The sequence below is a fragment of the Ranitomeya imitator genome, chromosome 2, assembly GCF_032444005.1.
Source record: "Ranitomeya imitator isolate aRanImi1 chromosome 2, aRanImi1.pri, whole genome shotgun sequence".
NCBI classification, from domain to species: Eukaryota; Metazoa; Chordata; class Amphibia; order Anura; family Dendrobatidae; genus Ranitomeya; species Ranitomeya imitator.
This window is the reverse complement of record NC_091283.1, coordinates 336611860-336639402: the sequence shown is the minus strand read 5'-3', so window position 1 is coordinate 336639402 and position 27543 is coordinate 336611860. Positions and strand designations below refer to the sequence as shown.

At 47.5% G+C, this 27543-nt stretch overlaps 1 protein-coding gene across 3 annotated transcripts in view; it reads right to left on the bottom strand.

Moving 5' to 3' along the window:
* Positions 1 to 27543, bottom strand: part of LOC138663608 (zinc finger protein 25-like) — a 418987-nt gene that overhangs the window by 264265 nt on the left and 127179 nt on the right. For 2 of the 3 annotated variants that reach the window (XM_069749876.1, XM_069749877.1), the window contains exons 8-12: positions 22397 to 22546; positions 22099 to 22272; positions 21892 to 22015; positions 21711 to 21808; positions 21422 to 21512 (exon numbers count right to left, since the gene is read on the bottom strand). In XM_069749876.1, the coding sequence (XP_069605977.1) occupies positions 21422 to 21512; positions 21711 to 21808; positions 21892 to 22015; positions 22099 to 22272; positions 22397 to 22546 (637 nt within the window). The remainder of the gene's footprint in view (positions 1 to 21421; positions 21513 to 21710; positions 21809 to 21891; positions 22016 to 22098; positions 22273 to 22396; positions 22547 to 27543) is intronic. The other variant, XM_069749875.1, reaches the window with a different exon arrangement.

Genomic DNA, 27543 nt, shown 5'->3' with positions numbered 1-27543 from the left:
GCTAAACAAAGAAGTAAGACAGGCAATTAACAGTAAAAAGAAAGCATTTGCACTACTAAAGCAGGATGGCACCATTGAAGCTCTAAAAAACTATAGGGAGAAAAATACTTTATCTAAAAAACTAATTAAAGCTGCCAAAAAGGAAACAGAGAAGCACATTGCTAAGGAGAGTAAAACTAATCCCAAACTGTTCTTCAACTATATCAATAGTAAAAGAATAAAAACTGAAAATGTAGGCCCCTTAAAAAATAGTGAGGAAAGAATGGTTGTAGATGACGAGGAAAAAGCTAACATATTAAACACCTTCTTCTCCACGGTATTCACGGTGGAAAATGAAATGCTAGGTGAAATCCCAAGAAACAATGAAAACCCTATATTAAGGGTCACCAATCTAACCCAAGAAGAGGTGCGAAACCGGCTAAATAAGATTAAAATAGATAAATCTCCGGGTCCGGATGGCATACACCCACGAGTACTAAGAGAACTAAGTAATGTAATAGATAAACCATTATTTCTTATTTTTAGTGACTCTATAGCGACAGGGTCTGTTCCGCAGGACTGGCGCATAGCAAATGTGGTGCCAATATTCAAAAAGGGCTCTAAAAGTGAACCTGGAAATTATAGGCCAGTAAGTCTAACCTCTATTGTTGGTAAAATATTTGAAGGGTTTCTGAGGGATGTTATTCTGGATTATCTCAATGAGAATAACTGTTTAACTCCATATCAGCATGGGTTTATGAGAAATCGCTCCTGTCAAACCAATCTAATCAGTTTTTATGAAGAGGTAAGCTATAGGCTGGACCACGGTGAGTCATTGGACGTGGTATATCTCGATTTTTCCAAAGCGTTTGATACCGTGCCGCACAAGAGGTTGGTACACAAAATGAGAATGCTTGGTCTGGGGGAACATGTGTGTAAATGGGTTAGTAACTGGCTTAGTGATAGAAAGCAGAGGGTGGTTATAAATGGTATAGTCTCTAACTGGGTCGCTGTGACCAGTGGGGTACCGCAGGGGTCAGTATTGGGACCTGTTCTCTTCAACATATTCATTAATGATCTGGTAAAAGGTTTACACAGTAAAATATCGATATTTGCAGATGATACAAAACTATGTAAAGCAGTTAATACAAGAGAAGATAGTATTCTGCTACAGATGGATCTGGATAAGTTGGAAACTTGGGCTGAAAGGTGGCAGATGAGGTTTAACAATGATAAATGTAAGGTTATACACATGGGAAGAGGGAATCAATATCACCATTACACACTGAACGGGAAACCACTGGGTAAATCTGACAGGGAGAAGGACTTGGGGATCCTAGTTAATGATAAACTTACCTGGAGCAGCCAGTGCCAGGCAGCAGCTGCCAAGGCAAACAGGATCATGGGGTGCATTAAAAGAGGTCTGGATACACATGATGAGAGCATTATACTGCCTCTGTACAAATCCCTAGTTAGACCGCACATGGAGTACTGTGTCCAGTTTTGGGCACCGGTGCTCAGGAAGGATATAATGGAACTAGAGAGAGTACAAAGGAGGGCAACAAAATTAATAAAGGGGATGGGAGAACTACAATACCCAGATAGATTAGCGAAATTAGGATTATTTAGTCTAGAAAAAAGACGACTGAGGGGCGATCTAATAACCATGTATAAGTATATAAGGGGACAATACAAATATCTCGCTGAGGATCTGTTTATACCAAGGAAGGTGACGGGCACAAGGGGGCATTCTTTGCGTCTGGAGGAGAGAAGGTTTTTCCACCAACATAGAAGAGGATTCTTTACTGTTAGGGCAGTGAGAATCTGGAATTGCTTGCCTGAGGAGGTGGTGATGGCGAACTCAGTCGAGGGGTTCAAGAGAGGCCTGGATGTCTTCCTGGAGCAGAACAATATTGTATCATACAATTATTAGGTTCTGTAGAAGGACGTAGATCTGGGTATTTATTATGATGGAATATAGGCTGAACTGGATGGACAAATGTCTTTTTTCGGCCTAACTAACTATGTTACTATGTTACTATGTTACTGGACAGACGCCGTCGGTGCCATTTTGCTGGATGTAATTTCTTTTTCTAAGCCTCACAATAGCCACAACCCGCAGTTCCGCATACAGCCCTGCCCCAGAGCACAAGAATCTCATTAACTGAAAACTACAAATAAAGATTAATAAACAAATATGTAAAGTGGGCACTAGCAGCAATTATAAAAACATTATATGCGTTCGAGGGATCACCTCAATGCATGAAAGACCAATATCCAATAAGCAAAGAAAAGCGCATGCATAAATACAGGATCACCACTATATAAGCAATGCAAAAATGTTTTTATTACCAAACCAGAAAAACTCACAAATTTAAAAACATTTAAAACATAAAAAAGGAGATTTTTTGTGTACTCACCATAAAATCTTTTATGCAAAAGCAGTAGGAGGAATGTGACATGAATAACATAACCATGCCTATAAGAAGGCAACTGTGTGCGAGCTCAAGCAAACAATATGAGAACTCGACAGTAACAACGGCCCGGAAGGGCAACAGGGTGGGACCTGTGTCCCCCAATTAGAGGCTAAGAGAAAGAGATTTTACGGTGAGTACACAAAAATCTCCTTTACTCTGTCGCCTCATTGGGGGACACAGGACCATGGGACGTCCCAAAGCAGTCCCTGGGTGGGAAACAATGGACGAATATTGTGCAGACAGGCCGCTACACTTGGGGCACTGCCGCCTGCAGAACACGTCTACCCAGGCTTGCGTCCGCTGAGAACTGGGTATGAACCCTGTAGTGTTTAGTAAACTGTCATGATTCCAATGGCAGGGAATCACAAAAGGACAAGCACCAACGAGCTCTAGGGTGATGGAACCTAAGCTGACCGCGACCCTAAACCTGAACACACAAATAACAATAGCCGGGGAACGTGCCTACGTTGATCCTAGACGTCTCGCACCAGCCGAAGATCTAACTTCCCCTATTAGAAGAAACACAGACCTCTCTTGCCTCCAGAGAAATACCCCACAGAAATAGCAGCCCCCCACATATAATGACGGTGAAATGAGAGGAAGGCACATACACAGTATGAAAACAGATTCAGCAAAATGAGGCCCACTAAAACTAGATAGCAGAGGATACAAAAGTAAACTGCGCGGTCAGCAAAAAACCCTTCAAAAAACCATCCTGTAATTACTTGAACTCATGTTCCAACTCATGGAACATGAGGAGCAATTACAGCCCGCTAGAGCAACCAGCAGCAAAGAAACAATTATATGCAAGCTGGACAAGACAAAAATAAAGCAAAACGTGGAACAAGAAAATCAAAAACTTAGCTTGTCCTGAAGATTACTGAAGCCAGAAGCTGAGGTAACAAAACACTCTGATAACCTTGATAGCCGGCGGGGAAATGACAAGAAAGCCCGGTTAATTAGGAAACTCCCAAATCCTAATAGAACAGGTGGACACCAGAGACAGCAGAACACAAATCACCCAGTACCATCAGTAACCACCAGAGGGAGCCCAAAAAAAGAACTCACAACAGTACCCCCCCCTTGAGGAGGGGTCACCGAACCCTCACGAGAACCACCAGGGCGACCAGGATGAGCCCTATGAAAAGCGCGGACCAAATCATCAGCATGAACATCAGAGGCAACCACCCAAGAATTATCCTCCTGACCATAACCCTTCCACTTGACCAAATATTGGAGTTTCCGTCTGGAAACACGAGAATCCAAGATCTTCTCCACAACATACTCCAATTCTCCCTCCACCAGCACCGGAGCAGGAGGCCCAAGCGAAGGAACAACAGGTACCTCATACCTCCGCAACAACGACCGATGGAACACATTATGAATAGCAAATGATGCCGGGAGATCCAAACGAAACGACACAGGGTTAAGAATTTCCAAGATCCTATAAGGACCGATGAACCGAGGCTTGAACTTAGGAGAAGAAACCTTCATAGGAACAAAACGAGAAGACAACCACACCAAGTCCTCAACACGAAGTCGAGGACCCACGCGGCGACGGCGATTAGCAAACTGCTGAGCCTTCTCCTGGGACAACTTCAAATTGTCCACCACATGACTCCAAATCCGATGCAACCCATCCACCACCATGTCCACTCCAGGACAATCAGAAGGCTCCACCTGACCAGAGGAAAAACGAGGATGAAACCCCGAATTACAAAAGAAAGGAGAAACCAAGGTAGCAGAACTAGCCCGATTATTAAGGGCAAACTCGGCCAGCGGCAAAAAGGTAACCCAGTCATCCTGATCAGCAGAAACAAAACACCTCAAATAAGTTTCCAAAGTCTGATTAGTTTGCTCCGTCTGGCCATTCGTCTGAGGGTGGAATGCAGACGAAAAGGACAAATCAATGCCCATCTTAGCACAGAACGTCCGCCAAAATCTAGACACAAACTGGGATCCCCTGTCAGAAACGATGTTCTCCGGAATCCCATGCAAACGAACCACGTTCTGGAAAAACAGAGGGACCAACTCAGAGGAGGAAGGCAACTTAGGCAAGGGTACAAGATGAACCATTTTAGAAAAGCGGTCACACACAACCCAGATGACGGACATTTTTTGAGAGACAGGGAGATCCGAAATAAAGTCCATGGAAATGTGCGTCCAAGGCCTCTTCGGGATAGGCAAAGGTGACAACAATCCACTGGCCCGAGAACAGCAAGGCTTAGCCCGAGCACAAACCTCACAAGACTGCACAAAAGAACGCACATCCCTCGACAAGGAAGGCCACCAAAAAGACCTGGCCACCAAGTCTCTAGTACCAAATATTCCAGGATGACCTGCCAACGCAGAAGAATGGACCTCGGAGATGACTCTACTGGTCCAACTATCCGGAACAAACAGTCTCTCAGGCGGACAACGATCAGGTTTACCCGCCTGAAACTCCTGCAAAGCACGTCGCAAGTCTGGGAAGACGGCCGACAAAATCACCCCATCCCTAAGGATACCAGTGGGCTCAGAATTTCCAGGGGAGTCAGGCACAAAACTCCTAGAAAGAGCATCCGCCTTCACATTCTTTGAACCTGGCAGGTATGAAACCACAAAATTGAAACGAGAGAAAAACAGTGACCAACAAGCCTGTCTAGGATTCAGACGCCTGGCAGACTCAAGGTAAATCAGATTTTTGTGATCAGTCAAGACCACCACACGATGTCTAGCACCCTCCAGCCAATGACGCCACTCCTCAAATGCCCACTTCATGGCCAAAAGTTCCCGATTACCCACATCATAATTCCGCTCAGCGGGCGAAAATTTTCTAGAAAAGAACGCACATGGCTTCATCACCGAGCAATCGGAGCTTCTCTGTGACAAAACCGCCCCCGCTCCAATCTCGGAAGCATCAACCTCAACTTGGAAAGGAAGCGAAACATCAGGCTGACGCAACACAGGAGCAGAAGAAAACCGGCGTTTAAGTTCCTGAAAGGCCTCCACAGCCGCAGGAGACCAATCAGCAACATCAGCACCCTTCTTAGTCAAATCCGTCAAAGGCTTAACAACACTAGAAAAATTAGTTATAAAACGACGATAGAAATTCGCAAAGCCCAAGAACTTCTGTAGACTCTTAAGAGATGTAGGCTGCGTCCAGTCACAAATAGCCTGAACCTTAACGGGATCCATCTCAATAGTAGAAGGGGAAAAAATATACCCCAAGAAAGAAATCTTCTGGACTCCAAAGAGACACTTTGAGCCCTTTACAAACAAGGAATTAGCCCGCAGGACCTGAAACACCTTCCTGACCTGCTGAACATGAGACTCCCAGTCATCAGAAAAAAACAAAATATCATCCAAATACACAATCATAAATTTATCCAGATATTCACGGAAAATATCGTGCATAAAGGACTGGAAGACTGAAGGAGCATTAGAAAGTCCGAAAGGCATTACCAAATACTCAAAATGGCCCTCAGGCATATTAAATGCGGTTTTCCACTCATCACCTTGCTTTATTCGTATAAGATTATACGCACCCCGAAGATCAATCTTAGTGAACCATCTAGCCCCCTTAATGCGAGCAAACAAATCAGTCAACAAAGGCAAAGGATACTGATATTTTACGGTAATCTTATTCAAAAGACGATAATCTATACAAGGCCTCAAGGACCCATCTTTTTTGGCCACGAAAAAAAAACCTGCTCCCAAAGGGGACGAAGATGGACGGATATGTCCCTTTTCCAAGGACTCCTTAACATAATCCCGCATAGCAGTATGCTCTGGCACTGACAGATTGAACAAACGACCTTTAGGAAATTTACTGCCAGGAATCAAATCTATAGCACAATCGCAATCCCTGTGAGGAGGAAGCGAACTGAGCTTAGGCTCCTCAAAAACATCCCGATAATCAGACAAAAATACAGGAACCTCAGAAGGAGTAGATGAAGCGATAGAAATCGGAGGTGCATCATCATGAACCCCCTGACATCCCCAGCTTAACACAGACATTGTTTTCCAGTCAAGGACTGGATTATGAGTTTGTAACCATGGCAGACCAAGTACTAGAACATCATGTAAATTATACAATACCAGGAAGCGAATCACCTCCTGATGAACGGGAGTCATACGCATGGTCACTTGTGTCCAGTACTGAGGTTTATTCATAGCTAAAGGTGTAGAGTCAATTCCCTTCAAAGGAATAGGGACTTCCAGAGGCTCAAGACTAAACCCACATCGCTTGGCAAATGACCAATCCATAAGACTCAGGGCAGCGCCTGAATCTACATAGGCATCGACGGAAATGGATGATAATGAGCAAATCAGAGTCACAGACAGAATGAACTTAGACTGTAACGTACTAATGGCAACAGACTTATCAACCTTTTTTGTGCGTTTAGAGCATGCTGATATAACATGAGCTGAATCACCACAATAAAAGCACAACCCATTTTTCCGCCTATAGTTTTGCCGTTCACTTCTAGACTGAACTCTATCACATTGCATTGTCTCAAGTGCCTGTTCAGAAGACACCGCCAAATGGTGCACAGGTTTGCGCTCCCGTAAACGCCAATCAATCTGAATAGCCATAGTCATAGACTCATTCAGACCTGTAGGCGCAGGGAACCCCATCATAACATCTTTAATGGCCTCAGAAAGGCCATCTCTGAACTTTGCAGCCAGGGCGCACTCATTCCACTGAGTAAGCACTGACCACTTCCGAAATTTTTGACAATATATTTCTGCTTCATCTTGCCCCTGAGAGAGAGCTAATAAAGCTTTTTCAGCCTGAATCTCTTGGTTAGGTTCCTCATAGAGCAAACCCAATGCCAGAAAAAACGCATCCACATTAAGCAACGCAGGATCCCCTGGTGCCAATGCAAATGCCCAATTTTGAGGGTCACCCCGCAGGAAAGATATAATAATCTTAACCTGCTGAGCAGGGTCTCCAGAAGAGCGAGATTTCAAAGAAAGGAACAGCTTGCAATTGTTCCTAAAATTCAGAAAACTAGATCTATCTCCAGCAAAGAACTCTGGAATAGGAATTCTAGATTCAGACATAGGAGCATGTACAACAAAATCTTGTATATTTTGAACCTTAGCAGCAAGATTATTCAAGCTGGAAGCTAAACTCTGGACGTCCATGATAAACAGCTAAGGTCAGAGCCATTCAAGGATTAAGAGGAGGAAAAAAAAAAAAAAAATCAGCCAGGCTGCAATTAAGGCTAGGCAGCAACCTCAGAGGAGAAAAAAAAAAAAAAAAAAAACTTCCTCAGACTACTTTTCCTCCTACTTCAGCCCAAACATTTTAGGCCGGCTATACTGTCATGATTCCAATGGCAGGGAATCACAAAAGGACAAGCACCAACGAGCTCTAGGGTGATGGAACCTAAGCTGACCGCGACCATAAACCTGAACACACAACAATAGCCGGGGAACGTGCCTACGTTGATCCTAGACGTCTCGCACCAGCCGAAGATCTAACTTCCCCTATTAGAAGAAACACAGACCTCTCTTGCCTCCAGAGAAATACCCCACAGAAATAGCAGCCCCCCACATATAATGACGGTGAAATGAGAGGAAGGCACATACACAGTATGAAAACAGATTCAGCAAAATGAGGCCCACTAAAACTAGATAGCAGAGGATACAAAAGTAAACTGCGCGGTCAGCAAAAAACCCTTCAAAAAACCATCCTGTAATTACTTGAACTCATGTTCCAACTCATGGAACATGAGGAGCAATTACAGCCCGCTAGAGCAACCAGCAGCAAAGAAACAATTATATGCAAGCTGGACAAGACAAAAATAAAGCAAAACGTGGAACAAGAAAATCAAAAACTTAGCTTGTCCTGAAGATTACTGAAGCCAGAAGCTGAGGTAACAAAACACTCTGATAACCTTGATAGCCGGCGGGGAAATGACAAGAAAGCCCGGTTAAATAGGAAACTCCCAAATCCTAATAGAACAGGTGGACACCAGAGACAGCAGAACACAAATCACCCAGTACCATCAGTAACCACCAGAGGGAGCCCAAAAACAGAACTCACAACAGTAAACGTGTGTAGGCTAGTCCAAGTGGCCGCCTTACACACTTGTTGTGCCAAAGCCTGGTGCCGAATGGCCCAGGAGGCCCCTACTGCCCATGTAGAGTGTGCCGTAATACCAGCTGGAAGAGGAGAATTCTTAAGGCGGTAGGTGTCTTGTATGGTGGATTTGATCCACCTGGCAAGGGTAGCTTTGGAAGCTGGCAGACCCTTGCGTCAGCCTTCCGGAAGAAGGAAAAGCGAGTCAGATCTCCGGAAGGACGCAGTCCTAGATACATATATACGCAATGCCCTGACAAGGTCAAGCGTATGCAGAGCCTTCTCCACTCTATGAACCGGGACCGGACAAAGGGATGGCAGTGAAATTTCCTCAATGAAGTGGAAGTGGGACACATCCTTCGGAAGGAAGGATGGGGCCGTACGGAGAACTACCTTGTCCTGGTGAAAAGCCAGGAAGAGCCGTCTGCAGGAGAGTGCTGTCAGTTCAGACACCCTGCGTAGCGAGGTGATTGCCACCAGGAAAACCACCTTCTGAGATAGAAGGTGGAGCGAGATCCTCCTTAAGGGGTTAGAAGGGTGGTTCCTGCAATGCTGTCAGGACCAGGTTGAGGTCCCACGTTTCTAGTGGTCGTCTGTAGGGGGGAACCAATCGGGAAACCCCCTGAAGAAAAGTCCTTACTTGCGGCTTGGTAGCAATGCGCCTTTGAAAAAGTACTGAGAGGGCTGACACCTGGCTCTTAAGCAAGCCCAGGGACAGCCTGGCCTCCAGACCCGATTGGAGAAAACCAAGTACTTTGGGTAAGGAGTAAGGGAGTGGAGTCTGGCCACGAGATTCGCACCAGGTAAAGAAAGCTTTCCAGGAACGGTAATAGATCTTGGCAGAGGCTGGCTTCCGTGCCCTGATCATGGTTCCAATGACGTCCGGCGAGAGCCCTGCCTGGATTAGAACCCAGGTCTCAAGGGCCACGCCGTCAAATTGAGAGCCCCTGAGTTCTGGTGGTAGAACGGGCCTTGTGATAGAAGATCAGGGCGGTCGGGGAGACGCCAGGGGGCGTCTGCTGTAAGTTGTACGATGTCGGCGTACCATGTACGTCTGGGCCAGTCCGGTGCGATTAGGATGGTTGGAACTCCCTCTTGCTTGATATTCCTCACCACCCTGGATATCAGGGGGAGAGGTGGAAAAATATACAGAAGCTGGAACTGGGTCCAGTCCTGAACCAGAGCGTCTGCTCCGAGTGACCGCGGATCGTGTGTTCTGGCCATGAAGTTGGAGACCTTGGCATTGAAGTGGGATGTCATTAGGTCCACATCCGGGGTCCCCCAGCAATGGCAAATCTGGCGAAAAATTTTGGGATGGAGAGACCACTCTCCCGAGTCTATTTCATGTCGGCTGAGGAAGTCTGCTTCCCAGTTGTCCACACCTGGAATGTGGACCGCCGAGAGAACCGACCCTGTGTCCTCTGCCCAGTGGAGGATATGTGACACTTCTCGCATCGCCTGAGTACTGCGGGTCCCCCCTTGGTGATTCACATATGCCACAGCCGTGGCATTGTCCGACTGTATTCTGATGTGAGAGGCTGCCAGTAAGTGATGAAAGGCTCTCAATGCCAGGAGGATGGCACGAATTTCCAGGATGTTGATGGGCAATTGTCGCTTCCACTGGGGACCACTTGCCCTGTGCCCTGTGGTGTAGGTGCACTGCACCCCAACCCGTCAGGCTCGCATCGGTGGTCAGAACCTTCCATTGACCTGTGAGAAAGGATTTCCCCTTTGCTAGCGAGGTTGGCTTGAGCCACCAGTGCAGGGACCTCTTGGTTGACGACGTTAGCCGGAACTCCCTGTCGAGAGAGAGGGTTTTTGTCCCAGGACCTGAGGATGGCTAGTTGGAGAGGCCTGAGGCGAAACTGGGCAAATGGGACGGCTTCCATTGCTGCCCCCATCCTGCCGAGGACTCTCATGGCAAACTGGAGAGATCGAGGGGGTCTGCGGAGGAGGGTGCGAACTCCTAGGCGAAGAGCCAGTGCCTTGTCCTTGGGAAGGAGCACTAGACCCCTGGAGGTGTTGAATAGCATTCCCAGGAAGGTCAGAGACTGACTCGGGGTTGGTGATGACTTTTGTAAGTTGACTAACCAGCCCATGCGACTCAGAGTGTCGATTGTAATTGAGACGCTGAGCTCGCAGGCTTGAAGGTGGGAGCCTTGATGAGTAGATCGTCCAAGTATGGAATGACTACTATGCCTCTGGAGTGCAAGACGTCCATGGTGTGATACAAATGAGACAAGAATGTCTGATTGTATGTGTAGATAGTGATTTCATGTATCTATTGCCAAAAACTGAGTAAAACAAAGACAAAATGGAAGCGAGGAAGTGTCCTCCGAGTGACCTATTCGTATTGCATGAGGAGATGTGGCATAAACAACTATGTACGCACGCGCAGCATGCTTGCAGTATGAGAAAAAATATTCTCAGAGCGAATAACAAGATAAGCATGGAATTTGCACAATAACAACTCGTGATTTGTACAATAATAAGTTATATAAGAAAAATGCCAGTACGCATGATCAAACTAGATCCAGTTTTAAGTGTATAAAACAGGACAGCACCTTGGTGGGGGTAGGGACTTTTCCAGACTCTTCAAATGGACGCACTTTGGTCTGTGATGCACGCCAGAATTTTTCCTCCCCCTGCCGAGGTCCCCCGTCAGGAGGAGTGATGCTACAATATCCGGTAATGTATTGATGCTTACTATCTCTCTCTCTCTCTATATATATATGTATATAGTTGTACAATAAAGATGTTGATCATTGCATGTCAGAACTTTTGAACTAATCTTGTGCCAAAGGTCAATATAAATCTTTTTAATCATAATTAATAAATTTTATAATCTTGTTTTACCGAAAAAGACTCTTGTCTATGCCTAATTAGTATATTAGTGAGCGCTCCGTAAGTAAGGCGTAACGCCTCTTCATTTGTGACTCGGTAAGACACATGGTGGCTGCCATGACTTTGGTAAACACTCTGGGAGCCGTGGCGAGTCCGAATGGGAGAGCCACGAACTGGTAGTGGTCCTGGTCGATTGCGAACCTGAGAAACCTCTGATAGGCAGGTGCAATCGGTATATGCAGGTATGCGTCTTGTATGTCTATGGAGGCGAGATATTCTCCCTTCTCCGTGGACGCAATGATGGACCGAAGAGACTCCATGCGGAAGTGACTGACCCGTACATATTTGTTGAGTTGTTTTAGGTCCAATATGGGCCGCTGTCACCACCTCGCAGTCCGGGGCGTCTTCTTTCTCTTCCCCGCCTGCTCTTACCTCTTCTGGTCCTGTCCTTAGCCAGCAGGGTCATGCTCCGGTCATCCGCTGGCGCTCTGGGGTCCGTCCCTGCAGACATGCTGCCCGGGTCCTTGCTCCCATGTCTGCTGCACTTCCTCCTTTCTCTCCCTCTCCTAGGGAGTGCATAGGGGGTGGGCAGGTGAGCTCTCTGGCTTCTTAAAGGGCCAGCCCCTCCCTACTCACTGCCCCTCCTCCCGGCCTATCACCTGGAGGCTGGAGGTATATAAGGATCTCAGTCACTCCTGGACACTGCCTGGGCAACTTCTATTATCCTGAAGTTGCTGCTCCAGGTCTTATCCTGCTAGGCTTATCAGTCCAATTTGCCTGTCTTACTCTGTGTTCCTTTTTTCCCTAGGATCGAGTCTGGTCTCCACAGCATCCGGAGTCCAGTATCCTGTGTGGTTCCCTGCAGTCTTCTTCCTGCTTCCAAGTTCCACATTCAGCCCTGTTTTGTTTATTAATTTCTTCCTACCTCCTAGGTCGGTTTAACACAGGTGTCTGCCTCATCGGACCCTCTATTGGTGGTCTAGGGGAAATCCCTGTATAGGGGTCACTCCAGCCTTGGTCTCCTTAGAGGCTTTCTGGTGTTGTGGCCCTGTGGCCTTCCTTTGGGGTGTCTCCCTTAGTGTTTGTATTACTGCACAATAAAGCGTTTGAACCTGCTTTCCTGGTCTGGTTATCCCTTCCTGGTATCAGTAACTGCTGTATTTGCGGTCCAGTGGGTCCACCTGATAGACACATCTGTAGGGCGTGACAGATTTTGCCCAGGCCATGGACCCCGCTGATGCCAGGTTCGATGCTCAGAGGGAGCTTGCTAGTCTCCGCCAGAGCCAGGAACAGGTAGTTGCGTTCATGCGTACCCTTGAGGCCCGTCTAGCTTCCCCTCAGGGGGTGGATGCATCTTTCTCCTCTCATCTTGCAGATCTCCATCAGGAGTTGGATCAACAAGGACGGATGCAGACCCAGATGCTGAGTTACATGACGTCTGTGGATGAGCGGCTTTCGAATCTGCAGCGATCTCCTTCTGCTCCGGTTGCCGCACCCGTGCTGGATCCCAGTGCCGTAGGAGGCGTCTACTCTTCCCCTCGCCTCTGCAAACCCACCAGGTACTCTGGGGATCCAAAGATGTGCAGGGGTTTCATCAACCAATGCCAGCTGCATTTCAGGCTTCTCCCTCATCAATACCCTACGGATGTGGCGAAAGTGGCCTTTCTGGCATCACACCTGGAGGGCGAGGCCTTGGCCTGGTTCAACCCACTACTGGAGAGAGAGGACCCCATTGTATCCGATTTGCGGGCCTTCTTGGACACCTTCCGGAAGATCTTTGATGAGCCAGGTCGGGTGGCTTCTGCTACGGAGGAGTTGTTCAACTTACAGCAAGGTACTCTGTCGGTTGGCCAATACGCCATACAGTTTCGCACTTTGGCTTCTGAGCTTCGCTGGTCTGACGAGCCTCTGATCGGTGTCTTCCGGAGAGGGTTATCCAGTCACCTGAAGGACGAGCTCGCCGTACGAGATCTTCCCGGTACCCTGGATGAATACATCTCCCTAGCCGTCCGGATAGATCACCGCCTACAAGAACGCACCAAGGAGAGAACCCAGGAGAAAAGACCACCTCGATTGGCACCCTCTTTTCAGAGGCCCCTGTTACCAGGTAACGCTTCTTCTGCTGAAGCACCCGAACCCATGGAGGTGGATCGTCTCCGGCTGAGTCCCCGGGAGCGTGAGGAGAGAGTCGCCCGGAGGTTGTGTCTCTATTGTGGTGGCTCCAACCATTTCCGCCGGCAATGTCCCAGAAGACCGGAAAACTCCTCCACCTAGGACAGGTAAGAGAGGCCATCCTAGGTGAGAGTGATACCTCTCTACCGTTAACTGTTTCCATACAGGTGAAAGTCGGTGACAGGCGATTCTCAGAGTTGGCGTATCTGGACTCGGGATCTGCAGGTAACTTTATTCAGCGAGACATGGCTCTCCGCCTCGGCATTCCTATACACCCCCTGCAGCATCCCCGCATCATCACCACCATAGACGGGAGACCCCTACTAGATTCCGTTGAGGGCATTACCAGTGAGGTGGAGCTTCAGATCGGAGCTCTCCATGCTGAGAGGATTGCCGTTTACATGCTACCCACTCTCTCTCCGCCTTTCATGCTCGGTCTGCCATGGCTGCGTACGCATGAGCCAGTCATAGACTGGCGAAGTGGGGAGGTCCAGCGTTGGGGTTCGGCCTGCCATAGCCGTTGCCTGCTGTCCGTCCGGCCTATCCGTTTACCTCCCTCTCCTACGTCCTTGCCCGGACTTCCGGAGGCCTACTGGGCATTTGCGGATGTCTTCGATTAACGAGAAGCAGATGTCTTGCCCCCGCACAGGCCTTATGATTGTCCCATCGATTTGGTTCCAGGTGCTTCTTTTCCTACAGGACGAATCTACCCTCTGTCCCCTGCTGAGACTCAGGCGATGTCAGAATACGTCACAGACAGCTTGGCCCGGGGATTCATCCAGAGGTCCACATCCCCTGTGGGAGCCGGGTTCTTCTTCGTGAAAAAGAAGGACGGGTCCTTGCGTCCTTGCATTGACTACCGCGGATTAAACGCTATCACGGTAAAGAATAAGTACCCACTGCCTCTTATTCCAGAACTCTTCGATCGGCTCCGGGGAGCCCTGATCTTCACCAAGCTGGACCTGCGAGGGGCTTACAACCTTGTCCGCATCCGGGCCGGTGACGAATGGAAAACCGCCTTCAACACCCATGATGGTCACTTCGAGTACCGGGTGATGCCCTTTGGACTGTGCAACGCACCAGCCGTTTTCCAGGAGTTCGTGAACGACGTCTTCCGTGACATGCTGTACGTATGTGTAGTGGTATACCTGGATGACATCTTGGTTTTCTCCCCAGACCTACCCACACACAGAAGAGACGTCCGACGAGTTCTCCTTCGATTACGGGAGAATCGCTTGTATGCCAAGTATGAGAAATGCCTCTTCGAGCGGTCTTCTCTGCCGTTCCTTGGATACATTGTCTCTGACTCTGGGCTGGAGATGGATCCTAACAAGGTGTCGGCCATCATGAACTGGCCTCGGCCGGTCGGGATCAAAGCCATCCAGTGGTTCGTAGGATTCGCCAACTACTACCGGCAGTTTATCCAGCACTTCTCGGATCTGGTCAAGCCTCTCACAGCACTCACACGCAAGGGAATACCTGCTAATGGATGGACTCCAGAGGCCATGTTCCTTCCAGGCACTCAAACGGGCCTTCTCCTCCGCACCAGCCCTGCACAGGCCCGTCGCTGAGAAGCAGTTCTTTCTGGAGGTGGACGCATCCTCCACAGGTGCCGGGGCCGTCCTCACGCAGAAAGCCGCCTCCGGACGCATGGTCTCTTGCAGCTTCTTTTCGAAGGCCTTTACCCCCTGTGAGCGGAATTACTCCATTGGTGACCGTGAGTTGCTTGCCATCAAGATGGCCTTGGAGGAGTGGCGTTACCTCCTAGAGGGAGCGGTGCACCCGGTGGTGATCTACACCGACCACAAGAACTTGGCCTATCTCCAGTCTGCCCAGAGGCTCAATCCTCGTCAGGCCCGTTGGTCTTTATTCTTTGCTCGGTTTGACTACCGTCTTCATTTTCGTCCCGCAGATAAGAATATCAAGGCTGATGCCCTCTCCCGGTCTTTTCTTACCAACGATCAGGAGGAGGAACCTCGTCCCATCATCGATCCATCCAAGGTGATCATGGTTGCACCGCTTCGACTGTCGCAGGTACCTCCTGGTAAGACGCTGGTGCCCGAACTGAGTCGAGAACGCATCCTTCGCTGGGGACATTCCTCCTTACTAGCCGGCCACGCGGGTCTGACAAAGACTCTACAGTTGATCGGTCGGCACTACTGGTGGCCTGGGATGCGTCAAGAGGTGTCAGACTACGTCTCAGCCTGTTCTTCCTGTGCCCGCAACAAGACCCCCAAACGGCTTCCCACCGGTCAACTCTTGCCCTTGCCTATACCATCAAAACCATGGCAACACATTGCGATGGACTTCATCACGGATCTCCCTGCATCCTCCGGGAATACTGTCATCTGGGTCGTGGTGGACAGATTTTCCAAGATGAGTCACTTCGTTTCTCTGCCTGGTCTTCCTTCGGCACCCAAGCTGGCCGAGTTGTTTGTTCAACATATCCTCCGGTTGCATGGGTTACCCTCCAACATTGTTTCCGATAGGGGAGTACAATTCGTGTCCCGATTCTGGCGGTCTCTCTGCAGGAAACTCGATATTGCCTTGGACTTTTCTTCGGCTTATCATCCACAGTCTAACGGACAGGTGGAACGGGTAAACCAGGTGTTGGCAGGTTTTCTACGACACTTTGTCAACGCACACCACGACAACTGGACGTCTCTACTGCCTTGGGCGGAGTTCTCGTACAATAATCATGTTGGTGAGTCCTCTCGTAACACTCCATTTTTTATTGTATATGGGCAACACCCGAGGATCCCGACTCCCTTGGACATCGCGACTCCAAATCCTGCAGCAGAGGCCGTGGCTCGCGACTTCGCCAACATCTGGAACAAGACTCGTGAGGCTCTTGTGAAAGCATCCTGGCGCATGAAGGACCATGCCGACAAGAGAAGACTTGATGCCCAGATGTTTCAACCGGGAGACAAGGTATGGTTATCAGCCAAGTACGTCCGCCTTAAGGTGCCCTCCTTCAAGCTCGGACCTCGGTACATCGGACCGTTCGAGGTGTCCTGGAGACTCAACGATGTGTGCTATCGGCTACTACTGCCTCCTTCTTTGCGAATACATAATTCTTTCCACCGTTCCCTCCTCAAACCTGTGATCCTCAACCGCTTCTCCCAGGATCCGGGAGAGCGTCCTCCTCCGATTTCGGCCAATGATGAGTATGAGGTCAGTGCCATCCTGGACGTGAAGAAGAGAGGGCGTGCCACATGGTACATGGTCGACTGGAAGGGGTTTGGTCCTGAGGAGAGGTCCTGGGAGCCGGAGGGCAACGTCCATGCTCCTCGTCTCCTACGGCGGTTCATTGCCAGTCGCCGCCCGGGGGGGCCTGGAGGGGGGGGGGTACTGTCACCACCTCGCAGTCCGGGGCGTCTTCTTTCTCTTCCCCGCCTGCTCTTACCTCTTCTGGTCCTGTCCTTAGCCAGCAGGGTCATGCTCCGGTCGTCCGCTGGCGCTCAGGGGTCCGTCCCTGCAGACATGCTGCCCGGGTCCTTGCTCCCATGTCTGCTGCACTTCCTCCTTTCTCTCCCTCTCCTAGGGAGTGCATAGGGGGTGGGCAGGTGAGCTCTCTGGCTTCTTAAAGGGCCAGCCCCTCCCTACTCACTGCCCCTCCTCCCGGCCTATCACCTGGAGGCTGGAGGTATATAAAGATCTCAGTCACTCCTGGACACTGCCTGGGCAACTTCTATTATCCTGAAGTTGCTGCTCCAGGTCTTATCCTGCTAGGCTTATCAGTCCAATTTGCCTGTCTTACTCTGTGTTCCTTTTTTCCCTAGGATCGAGTCTGGTCTCCACAGCATCCGGAGTCCAGTATCCTGTGTGGTTCCCTGCAGTCTTCTTCCTGCTTCCAAGTTCCACATTCAGCCCTGTTTTGTTTATTAATTTCTTCCTACCTCCTAGGTCAGTTTAACACAGGTGTCTGCCTCATCGGACCCTCTATTGGTGGTCTAGGGGAAATCCCTGTATAGGGGTCACTCCAGCCTTGGTCTCCTTAGAGGCTTTCTGGTGTTGTGGCCCTGTGGCCTTCCTTTGGGGTGTCTCCCCTAGTGTTTGTATTACTGCACAATAAAGCGTTTGAACCTGCTTTCCTGGTCTGGTTATCCCTTCCTGGTATCAGTAACTGCTGTATTTGCGGTCCAGTGGGTCCACCCGATAGACACATCTGTAGGGCGTGACAGCCGCACACTGCCTCCTTTCTTGGGGACTACGAATAGATTGGAGTAGAACCCTCGGAAGCGCTCGGCCGTGGGGACTGGTACTATGACTCCTGCTTGAAGAAGCCAGGAGACCGCTTGTTGGAAGGCACGAGCCGTGGCCGGTGGTTTTGGGGGGACAGAAAGGAAGAATCGGTCCGGTGGGTTGGAGGTGAACTCTATCTTGTATCCGGAAGACACTAGTTCCCTGACCCACCTGTCTTCTGTAATAGGCAGCCAGACTTGAAGAAAGAGCAAAAGACGGCCGCCTACGGGTGTGGTGTCTTCCGGAGTCCGTGAGTCATGATGAGGAGAAAGTCTGAGATTTTCCTCCTCTGGGCTTGGACTGGGCTGCTTTTGACTGCCAGGTCTTGTCCAACCTTTGCGTCGACCATGAGTTGTCCCTCCGTGGGGAACGGTTACGATTTTGTGCTGGACGCGAGACGGACCAGCCCGAAGAATTGCGAAAGGATCGGAATCGAGTTTGGTTACGCTTCTTGTAAGTGCGTTTAGGTTTCAGTTGGGGAAGAGAGGTACTCTTACCCCCAGTGGCATTGGATATCATCGTGTCTAACTGTTCACCAAGAAGTCGGCCAGCGAGGTAGGGGAGGTGCGTGAGGGACTTCTTTGAGGCTGCGTCCGCTTTCCATTCCCGCAGCCAGAGGATACGCCGAATTGTGATGGCGTTTGATGCTATCCCCGCTACACCCCTTGCCGAATCCAGAGCTGCATGAAGCATGTAATCTGCTACGACTGCTATTTGAACCGCTTGGTCCGACAGCTCAGGAGCGGATGCTTGGAGGCCAGGTTGTAAATTTTTGGCCCAGGCCAGAATGGCCTTTGCAGCCTAAACTAAAGCAAACGCAGGAGCCAGGGATGCCCCTGCAGCCTCGAAAATTGAACGAGCCATGCGTTCTACCTGCCGGTCTGCTGCATCCCTGAGGGTTGAGCTATCTGGCAGTGAAAGGAGGGTCTGTGCTGCTGGTCTAGAGACTGGGGGGTCCACTTCGGGTGGGTCCATCCATTCCTTAGTATCCTTCTGTGGGAAGGGGTACCTAGCCTCAAGATATTTGCGATTAGCAAATTTTTCTCAGGCTGTGAAAACTGCTTTTTAAGGATCGCCTTAAACTCTGGGTGGTTAGAGAAAACCTTAGGTGGCTTCAGAGGTCCTTCAAAGGAAATCTTGTGTTCTGGGGCCTCTGGTCAGAAATGTCCAGCACTCGATGGATGGAAGAAATTAAGTCCTCAACTAGCGCTGTATTGCTAGGAGGGATTGGGATCAGGGACCCCTCCGTTCCCTTGTCTGAGTCGGAGTCACAGATGCCTTCCGAATCCAGTGTATCACTGAGGCGTCCCCTGCTGGGTGAGCTGGGGCAGAGGTCTTCTCTGGTTGGGGATCGCTGCGGAGATCTGCATTGTCTGTCCCTGGAAGGGGACGGTCTAGGTGACCTGGAACTACGGTGTCTCTCCCTAGAAGGGGATGACCGTGTGCTATGGGATGACGCAGATGGACTTGACCTATGGGTCCACTTGCGTCCTGGCCTAGACATGGATGTGCCAAGGTCGTCCTGTCCCTGAGTCAAGCTCTCCCTTTGCTGGGTAGCGGTCATAGCCGAGGCATGACTCTGCAGAGCCTGAAGCAAAGTGGAGGTTAGGTTATCTATAGACTGCGTCATAGATTGCGACATCTGGGTGACCCATTCTGGCGTGGCATTAGACACTGAGGCATTAGCAGGGGCCTCTTGGGTCTGCGACACAGTAGTCTGAGTGCAGCCCTGGCAGTGCGGGTACGTGTTGCCGCTGGGAAGAGCGGTCCCGCAGGCTGTGCAGAAAGCATAATAGCAGTCCTGCCTGGTTCTCTTGGACCTTGAGCCCGGCATAGTGCACAGACTGCAAAAGGGCTGGCTATTCAGAGCGCCTTACAGGGGTAGCTATGCAGAGGAGCCTTATAGGGAATATGGATTCACAGCCGAGTAAAACAACCCAGCTGTGATCTTACCCCACCAGTTTGCTCCTAGGTCCAGCACCAAAGATCCACAGTCCTTTCAAGAACACAACTAGCTCAGTGGGCACCAATATATAAGACAAATGGGTTCACTACCAAGCATGTATTTTATATATCAAAAATTTCAAGAGAAAAGCACATGCCCACAAAAGGTTGAAACTCCACAAATAGAAATCGTTGCAAAAAATACCAAAGTTTATTTCCACAAAGTAATACTACACACAGTTAAAAACAATTAAAATTACTCCAACGAGTAAATAGCTCCATTGATACAAAGTCAATCCTTACATGTAAAATACATCTGATTTATGCAAGCATATTTTCTGGCATAAGAAAAATTAGCACCAATTTGTAGCTTCTAATAATGCTGCACATAATAATCATGTATCAATATTTCTCATTTAATGGGACCTCTAGGCTGGTGACCTTCAGTATATAGAGAGGGTTATATTGGGTATACTATAGTGGGTGTTCAAGTAGGCAAACAGACTTTAATTTAAAGACAGATACACAGATGGTAATATTTCTATCTACAGGTACCTAGTTATTGGTGTCTATACATGCAGTGATGTGGCTATATCTGGAGTCAGGTCTCCAAAGATGTTCATATTAACACCAGCAACATTATAAGTCAATCGTGCCCATATGAAGAAAGACACCCCTGTGTGTCGGAACGCGTGGGCTTCCACACTCCATTATACATTATACTCTGGCTGCACCGCTGCTTCAAGGGACCAGGGGGCGACCACAGAGTGACTGTAGAGGACTGGTTGGGGATAAGTATACAGCTCTCTCCTACTATGCTCTTTTGGGCTGACTAACCTTGCCATCATATGGGCACGATTGCTCTCGATTTCAGGAGAGATTGTGCAGTAATCTGAATTCTTTAGGATCGAAAACAATATAATTTATGACGTGGAGTGAAGCCATGAAACCAGGGCTCGAGCCATGCCAACACATCTCCTGCAGGCGTGAATAAATGTATATTACAGCCATCAGCCATGTACCGCTTAGAGAAATACCATGGCACAGGTGTAATGGTTTTCCTGTAGTTTATCATAATCCTCCTTGATGTTAGTCAGTTTAAATAGAAATTGAAAAGTCAGGATAAAGTAAAACGCTGTTGTTATTGTACAGAAATTCACACTTGGCCTCACTGCACATTTAATTTTGTCGATTATAAAAGTGAAGTTTGGCCACAAAGACTGGACCTGGTCTTGTAGGGACCATATGATCACATTCGGCAGCACAGAAGGGAGAGAAGGGAGATTCATCCAATAAGATATCAGGGTTCTAGGAAGCCAACAGCATCATTACCCTCCACTTTCTCTTACAGGCCCATCATAATACTTTTCTTCAAGTGATTTTCTAACTTGTCAGCACATTCCACGTACACTGTCATTCGACTTTGTAGTTTACAGATCTGGGCAGGTAATGGCCAGCAACTTCTAAACACAGGGGTAGGTGGATCCTCCAGGTGGTAAGTTGTATAGAAAAGGGCTTTCAGTGACCAAAGTCATTAGAACAGTTTTGGGAGGAGAATGTTATGGTCTTGAGGCCAAATGGTGATCATCTGATTGTGATACGACCGGAATACATCACCAGTAAAGCAGCCATGGCCGGTGACTGAGAAGAATCTGTGACTTCTCTGCATTTAGTGGTCACTACTCACCTGGGTAGTCATATGTGGGAATCTCCTCTTTACACCACTCATCACCCCTCACATAGGTCTCTGTAGTATTAATATGGGTCAGATCTTCACCCTGAAACAAATATTGTAAAAGTCACAGATAGATGGAGAAGTCACATCTATGATCAGCTCTAATCCTGCCATCTCCACTGTTCTCATTACACAAGTATAAAACATATAATACTGGTGGATAAAACAAGACTGAGCACAAGACCTTCACAGCCGTCTACACATCATAGGGGAGATCTCATGACACCTTCTCTCCATCTACCTGATGATCCTGAGGAACATTGGGATCTTCTTGTTTACAGTCCTGTGGAAGAAGAGGACGGGAACATCTCTCTGGTGTTGTTCTCTTACTGGGTAAAACTGGAGGAAACAGATACAGGGACTGAATTCATTCTTTACATACAGATAATTATAGGCCGTGTGTATTTAGCCCTGTCTATTACCTGGTGATGTGAGGGGCTGGGGAACCTCCATCATGATGTCATTATACAGATTTCTGTGTCCTTCTAAATACTCCCACTCCTCCATGGAGAAATAGACGGCGACATCCTGACACCTTATAGGAACCTGACACATACAATGATACCGTTATCCCATCGATCTTTTCATAGTGTTACAGTATAATGTTCCAACATTACTAGCAGTGGCACCTCTCCAGTCAGCAGCTCAATCATCTTGTAGGTGAGTTCTAGGATCTCCTGGTCATTGATGTCCTCATGTATCAGGGGGTGAGGTGGAGTGATTAAACTCAAGGTTCCACGCCATCCCTCAGACACAGGGCCCTGACAGCGCTCACTAGAGGTCTTCTTCACTACTGTGTAATCCTGGTTATGGAGAGACACATTAATAAATCTCACTACAGACATTTCCAGAGTCCTCACCAGTTCTGTCCATCTGTTATTCCCATAGATAAGAATGATGTAATGTGAGGTCATCAGAATCTCTCACCTCTCCAGTAAGCCGGAAGAGGATCTCTAGGGTGAGGTGTAATATCCTCTCCGCCATCTTGTCTCTGTCCATATCCATCTTTGATGGGTAAATCAAGAAAATTCTCTTATATAGAAGATCTTCACTGAGAGGATCCGATATTGTAGAGACCTGAATGAGAAGAAGAGGAGCCGATGTAACATCATAAAATCCTGTGTAATAATACAATTACTGTAGATAATAAGGGGAAACATATGAGGAGATTTATTATTTTACAGTATTTAGTTTCCTTCTTTACATCTACTAATAAAACCTGTATATTTAGGCCACAGACAACAAGCAGCTTCTTCCTCGGAGTCGGCAGCTGAATACGTTTCTCACAGACTCATCTTCCATTCTCGTCTCATTTACCGACACTGGAATCGGCATTAGCAATACTGCAGGAGATATTCATTACACGTGACATGAGAAATAACTACTTCATGATGAGGATGACATCTTCATCTTCTACTGCGGCGCTAGAAACATATTTGTCCAGAGTCCGTCATTGACTCCATCACCACCGGCCGTCTATATGAAAGTTTCCCGTCTTCCCCGCACTGTAATCTTCTATCACGTTAGATCTCAGCTCTGATTCACACACAGAAGTTTGAGGCTTTTATGAAAGATTTTTTTGTAAGAACAAGACAGGAGATATTTGATGCCAATATCTATCTACATGTACAGGGTTATTTGTCTCTGGATATTATTTTTTTTAGCATTTTCTTGTAGGATTCCATATATTACATAAAAAACACCAAAAGCAAAAACAAATTGGGGGATGGAGGTACTGTGGAAATATTATATAGTGTGGGGGAACCAAAAAAAATGCACTGTACGGTATCAACAATGGGGATAAGTGAGAATGTGTTATCTAGTGGTTTCGGTGGTAGCAGATTGTGTGGGGAATCTTGTATTATAATGTGTGGAGGATATCGATACTAGGGGAATATTATACTGTGTGTGGGGGCGAAGAAAGGGGCACATTCCTATTAGACTAGACTTTCTGTCACCTCCATAAAAGGGCACTTTTCCGTGTTTGTCAGAACTGTCCGAGGATTATTAGAGGTGATAGTTTCCCCCCAAGTAGAAGGGACACCTGTGGATATTGGGGTCTTTACCTGCTACAGTTCTGGTGTGGAGCCTCCACCCGCAGTCCACATAGAGAATAATGGAGCCTCCAGCACCGACCTCCACCCGCAGAGCCGCACTCCACATAGAGAATAATGGAGCCTCCAGCACCGACCTCCACCCGCAGAACCACACTCCACATAGGGAATAATGGAGCCTCCAGCACCGACCTCCACCCGCAGAGCCGCACTCCACACAGAGAATAATGGAGCCTCCAGCACCTACCTCGGATACCTCCACGGTGAATGCTAGACTGTATGGGCTCCTTCCAGGTGTGACGTCATTTCCAGGGGCGTGTTCTTACTTAGCGAAGGAAGTGAAGCCGTCATTATTATTTGTCTGAGCCATCTAGGAGCCCATACAGTCTATCAGCTTAGTTAATGAGCTGGCTAGACCAGGGGTGTCAAACTGCATTCCTCTAGGGCTGCAAACAGGTCATGTTTTCAGGATTTCCTTGTACTGCACAGGTGATAATTTAATCACCTACACACATAATGATTGCAGCACCTTGTGCAATGCTAAGGAAATCTTGAAAACACGCATGGTTTGCGGCCCTCGAGGAATGCAGTTTGACACCCCTGGGCTAGACTGTATGGGCTGCAGTCAGGGAACCCTGAAGGAGTCCATATCCATACAGTCTAGGCTCAACCCCACATATATGGCTGCTCTGTGCACAGGACCTGTGATGAGGTCACAGGAGGGGAGGAGTCAGAGGTCACATTATCAGGGGCCTCAGTGAATGATATCCGCAGTGAAGACCCTACATGGAGACTTCTCCTCAGTCAGTGACATTCCCGCCATTATTTCCCCTCACTACTGGCACAATTACCTCGCGCCTCCTTTTCTGCAGTGTTATGTGTGGAATGTAACGTGTGATTTCTCTGGAGACAAATAGACCCCACACATGAGGGAATTATCACAAGTCACCGGACGTCTAGTATATGGCGGTATATGATTGTGCTACCGACTCCATACCAGGAGCTAAAATGATGAAATGTCATGTATTTAACCTCTTCCTGAGTCCAGCTAAGGCTCATATTCAGACATTCACCTGTCCAGTCACAGTGGGTTTTTTCTTGCTGAAAGGTTGGACATGTTAGGCACCGAGATTCTCCCACTGCATGGGGTAGATCCCAAGCCTTTTCTGCCTCTGCAGTCTCCCATTGAGGTTCTGCCGCTGAAGGTGCTGCTGAGCATAGATGTCGGCCCCAGCATCTTGCTCAGGCTTGTGCTGTTCATCTGGTTACTGCTGGCTCTCCAGCCAAGTCTATGTTAACCAGCGATAGGCAGCAACGACCGGACGCTCTGGAGTCTAAGTCCAGAAATCACCTTACTGAGCATGTCCATGATGTGGCGTCTTCCTCTTGGTGGTCGGACATCTCCAGCTCTGGTGATGTGGCAGCTCCGGATTGCCCTGCGTGCGATGTCTCACCCGACTGGGCGTGTTTGGGATGGAGCCTTTTGTATAAAAAGCCCCCAGCAGCGCATGTGGGTGCGCTAGTATGATTTATGTGAGTGGAGGCTCTACCATTCTGCACGTGTATGTCTGTCTAGCTCTGGACTGTACATGTAGACAGGCAGCTAGCATCAGTGGGTGCAAATAGCCGCTTGGCTTAGCATCTGTTACCTACATGTGTTAGCACAGTAGAGTTTCAGAGCAAGCACAACCCTAGTCAGGGTATTGAGCTCAGAGCATCTGTTCCATTTCTGTGTGCGAGTGACACAGCTCAGTTGCAGAGCATCTCTTTCGTTTCTGTGTGCAAGTGATACAGCTCAATCTTACAGCAGCTTTCTTTTCTGTGCCAGTGACAAAGCTCAGTTGTAAGCAGCTCTTTCGTTTCTGCATGCGAGTTACACGGCTCTGTTGCAGTGCGAGATTAGCCCATGTGCTTGTCCTGTGACACTTAATTGGACATAGCACTCCGTACCCGTTTGCTCTGTTCCTCTGGAGTAACAGAGCTTCGAACTCAGCCTCCTAGTCACACTGAGTGGCGGAAACTCTGTGTGTACAAGAAATCATTCGCCATGTGTTCCGTCATTGCTCACAAATTAACATCTCGGCACGACGGACACCGGATTGTGATTGCACTTTATTATTTATTTTATTTAGTGCAATCCGCCAACCCTAACAGGAGGTTTGCGTCCATGCTTGGATTTTAGAGAGATTAATAAAATCATGGTTCACAATCCCTATCCTTTACCCATTATACCTGACCTGTTTAATCAAATATCCGGAGATACATGATTTTACAAACTCAACGTGAGAGGGGCATATAACCTCATATGTATACGCCATGGTGACAAATGGAAGACCTCATTCAATACACCTAAGGGTCATATTGAAAATTTGATGATGCCATTCGGATTAAGCAATGCTCCATCAGTATTTGAAAATGTCATTAATTATATATTTTTCTCAATGGTGGGTAGATTTGCAGTAGTTTACCTGGATGATATATGAGTTACTCACGTTCTCTGCAGGAGCATCATGAGCATGTCAAATAGCTGAAGTGGGAAAAACATTACCTAGCAATCCCCTTTGACATTTCGAATAGTGCTCCATTATTAAAAAATATCCTAGCTCCAAGAAAGATAAAAAGATGGAAGATTCGCTAAATGGCAAGTCTTCCGAATAAAATCATTACATGCGATCTGAAAAATTGCCTATGTTGTCATGCGATCTGCCATGGTCTCTCTGAATTCACCCTTAATTCTACAGGTGAAATTTTCCCTATCAAAAGTCCCATGTCATGTTCCACCAGTTACGTTATATACGTGATTATATGCTCATGCCAGAATTTATATGTGGGAAGGACGACCCAACCCCTCCACAACAGGCTGAACTCACATCGTTCCAATATTCTATAGGGTTTTCTCAATCATGGGCTTTCACGCCATTGCGCCATCAAACACAATAAAGATTACAAACAAGATGTATTTTTGTGACCATCTTTTAGATTACATAAATTGTATTATTTATTATAACATTTTATTTTCATATTCATCATACATTTTATTGGTCTATTCATTGGGGATCTTAATTATTTTAATATTTTTAACATACTTCTAATGCATTCATATATTTAATTGTCATATTTTTTTATCACCCTTATTTATAATACAGTTTTAATACATTTCTACTATAATAACACACAGTTTGTTTATATCTCATCGGGTAATTACTCTTTTCATATACCCATATATTCTATATTATATACTACACAGCTGCCACCAAGTCCTGTCTGTGTAGTTCGTTCCCCCAGTGTTTTTCGTTGTCTCTGGCAGTTAGATCACTCCTCCAATGGATCCTCCATTCTGTAGCCTGAGTGATCGGCCAATGCTCTTTGTATCTCATTATTCACCTCATCTACAACACCTCCCTCATTCTCCCTCACTCCCATTTACACACATTCTATCAGCTGCCACCATAGTAGCCTGACACCGATACATGATCACTGGGTTTATGTCTCCTGTTACCAGAACAGCCGCGATCAGAAACCAACACGCGCTCTTCGTAGTTCGTATAGACAGCCATCACATACAAGATTCAATCACATTCTTGTTTTGTAACTCCCCAGGCTTCATTCATTCTTATTATTTATCAACCATTGGGTTACGTATTCATCTTCTGGTTCTATGGATTCTTTTCCAACAATCCAATTTTTTCAGTCCGATGCTGATACATCAAATTTGCTAGTGGTGCACAGCTTTAGACCCCTACACCTCTGACTTCAGAAACTTACTGATCACCAGTTTACATCCCATATAGGAAACTAGTGACATAACGAAATAAAACCATTTATAAATTATTTATTTAATGGCAAGAACTTTTTCATTCACTTAACATACATTTTTATTAATTCTTTCAGGTGACCTTACTTAATTCATAGGTACTTGTTTAATATAATTAATGTATGTATGTATTTTTTGTTTTTACATGAACCACAGTTTATCTTTACTTTACGGACTTTCTCATGAACTTTTTATCATTTATGACA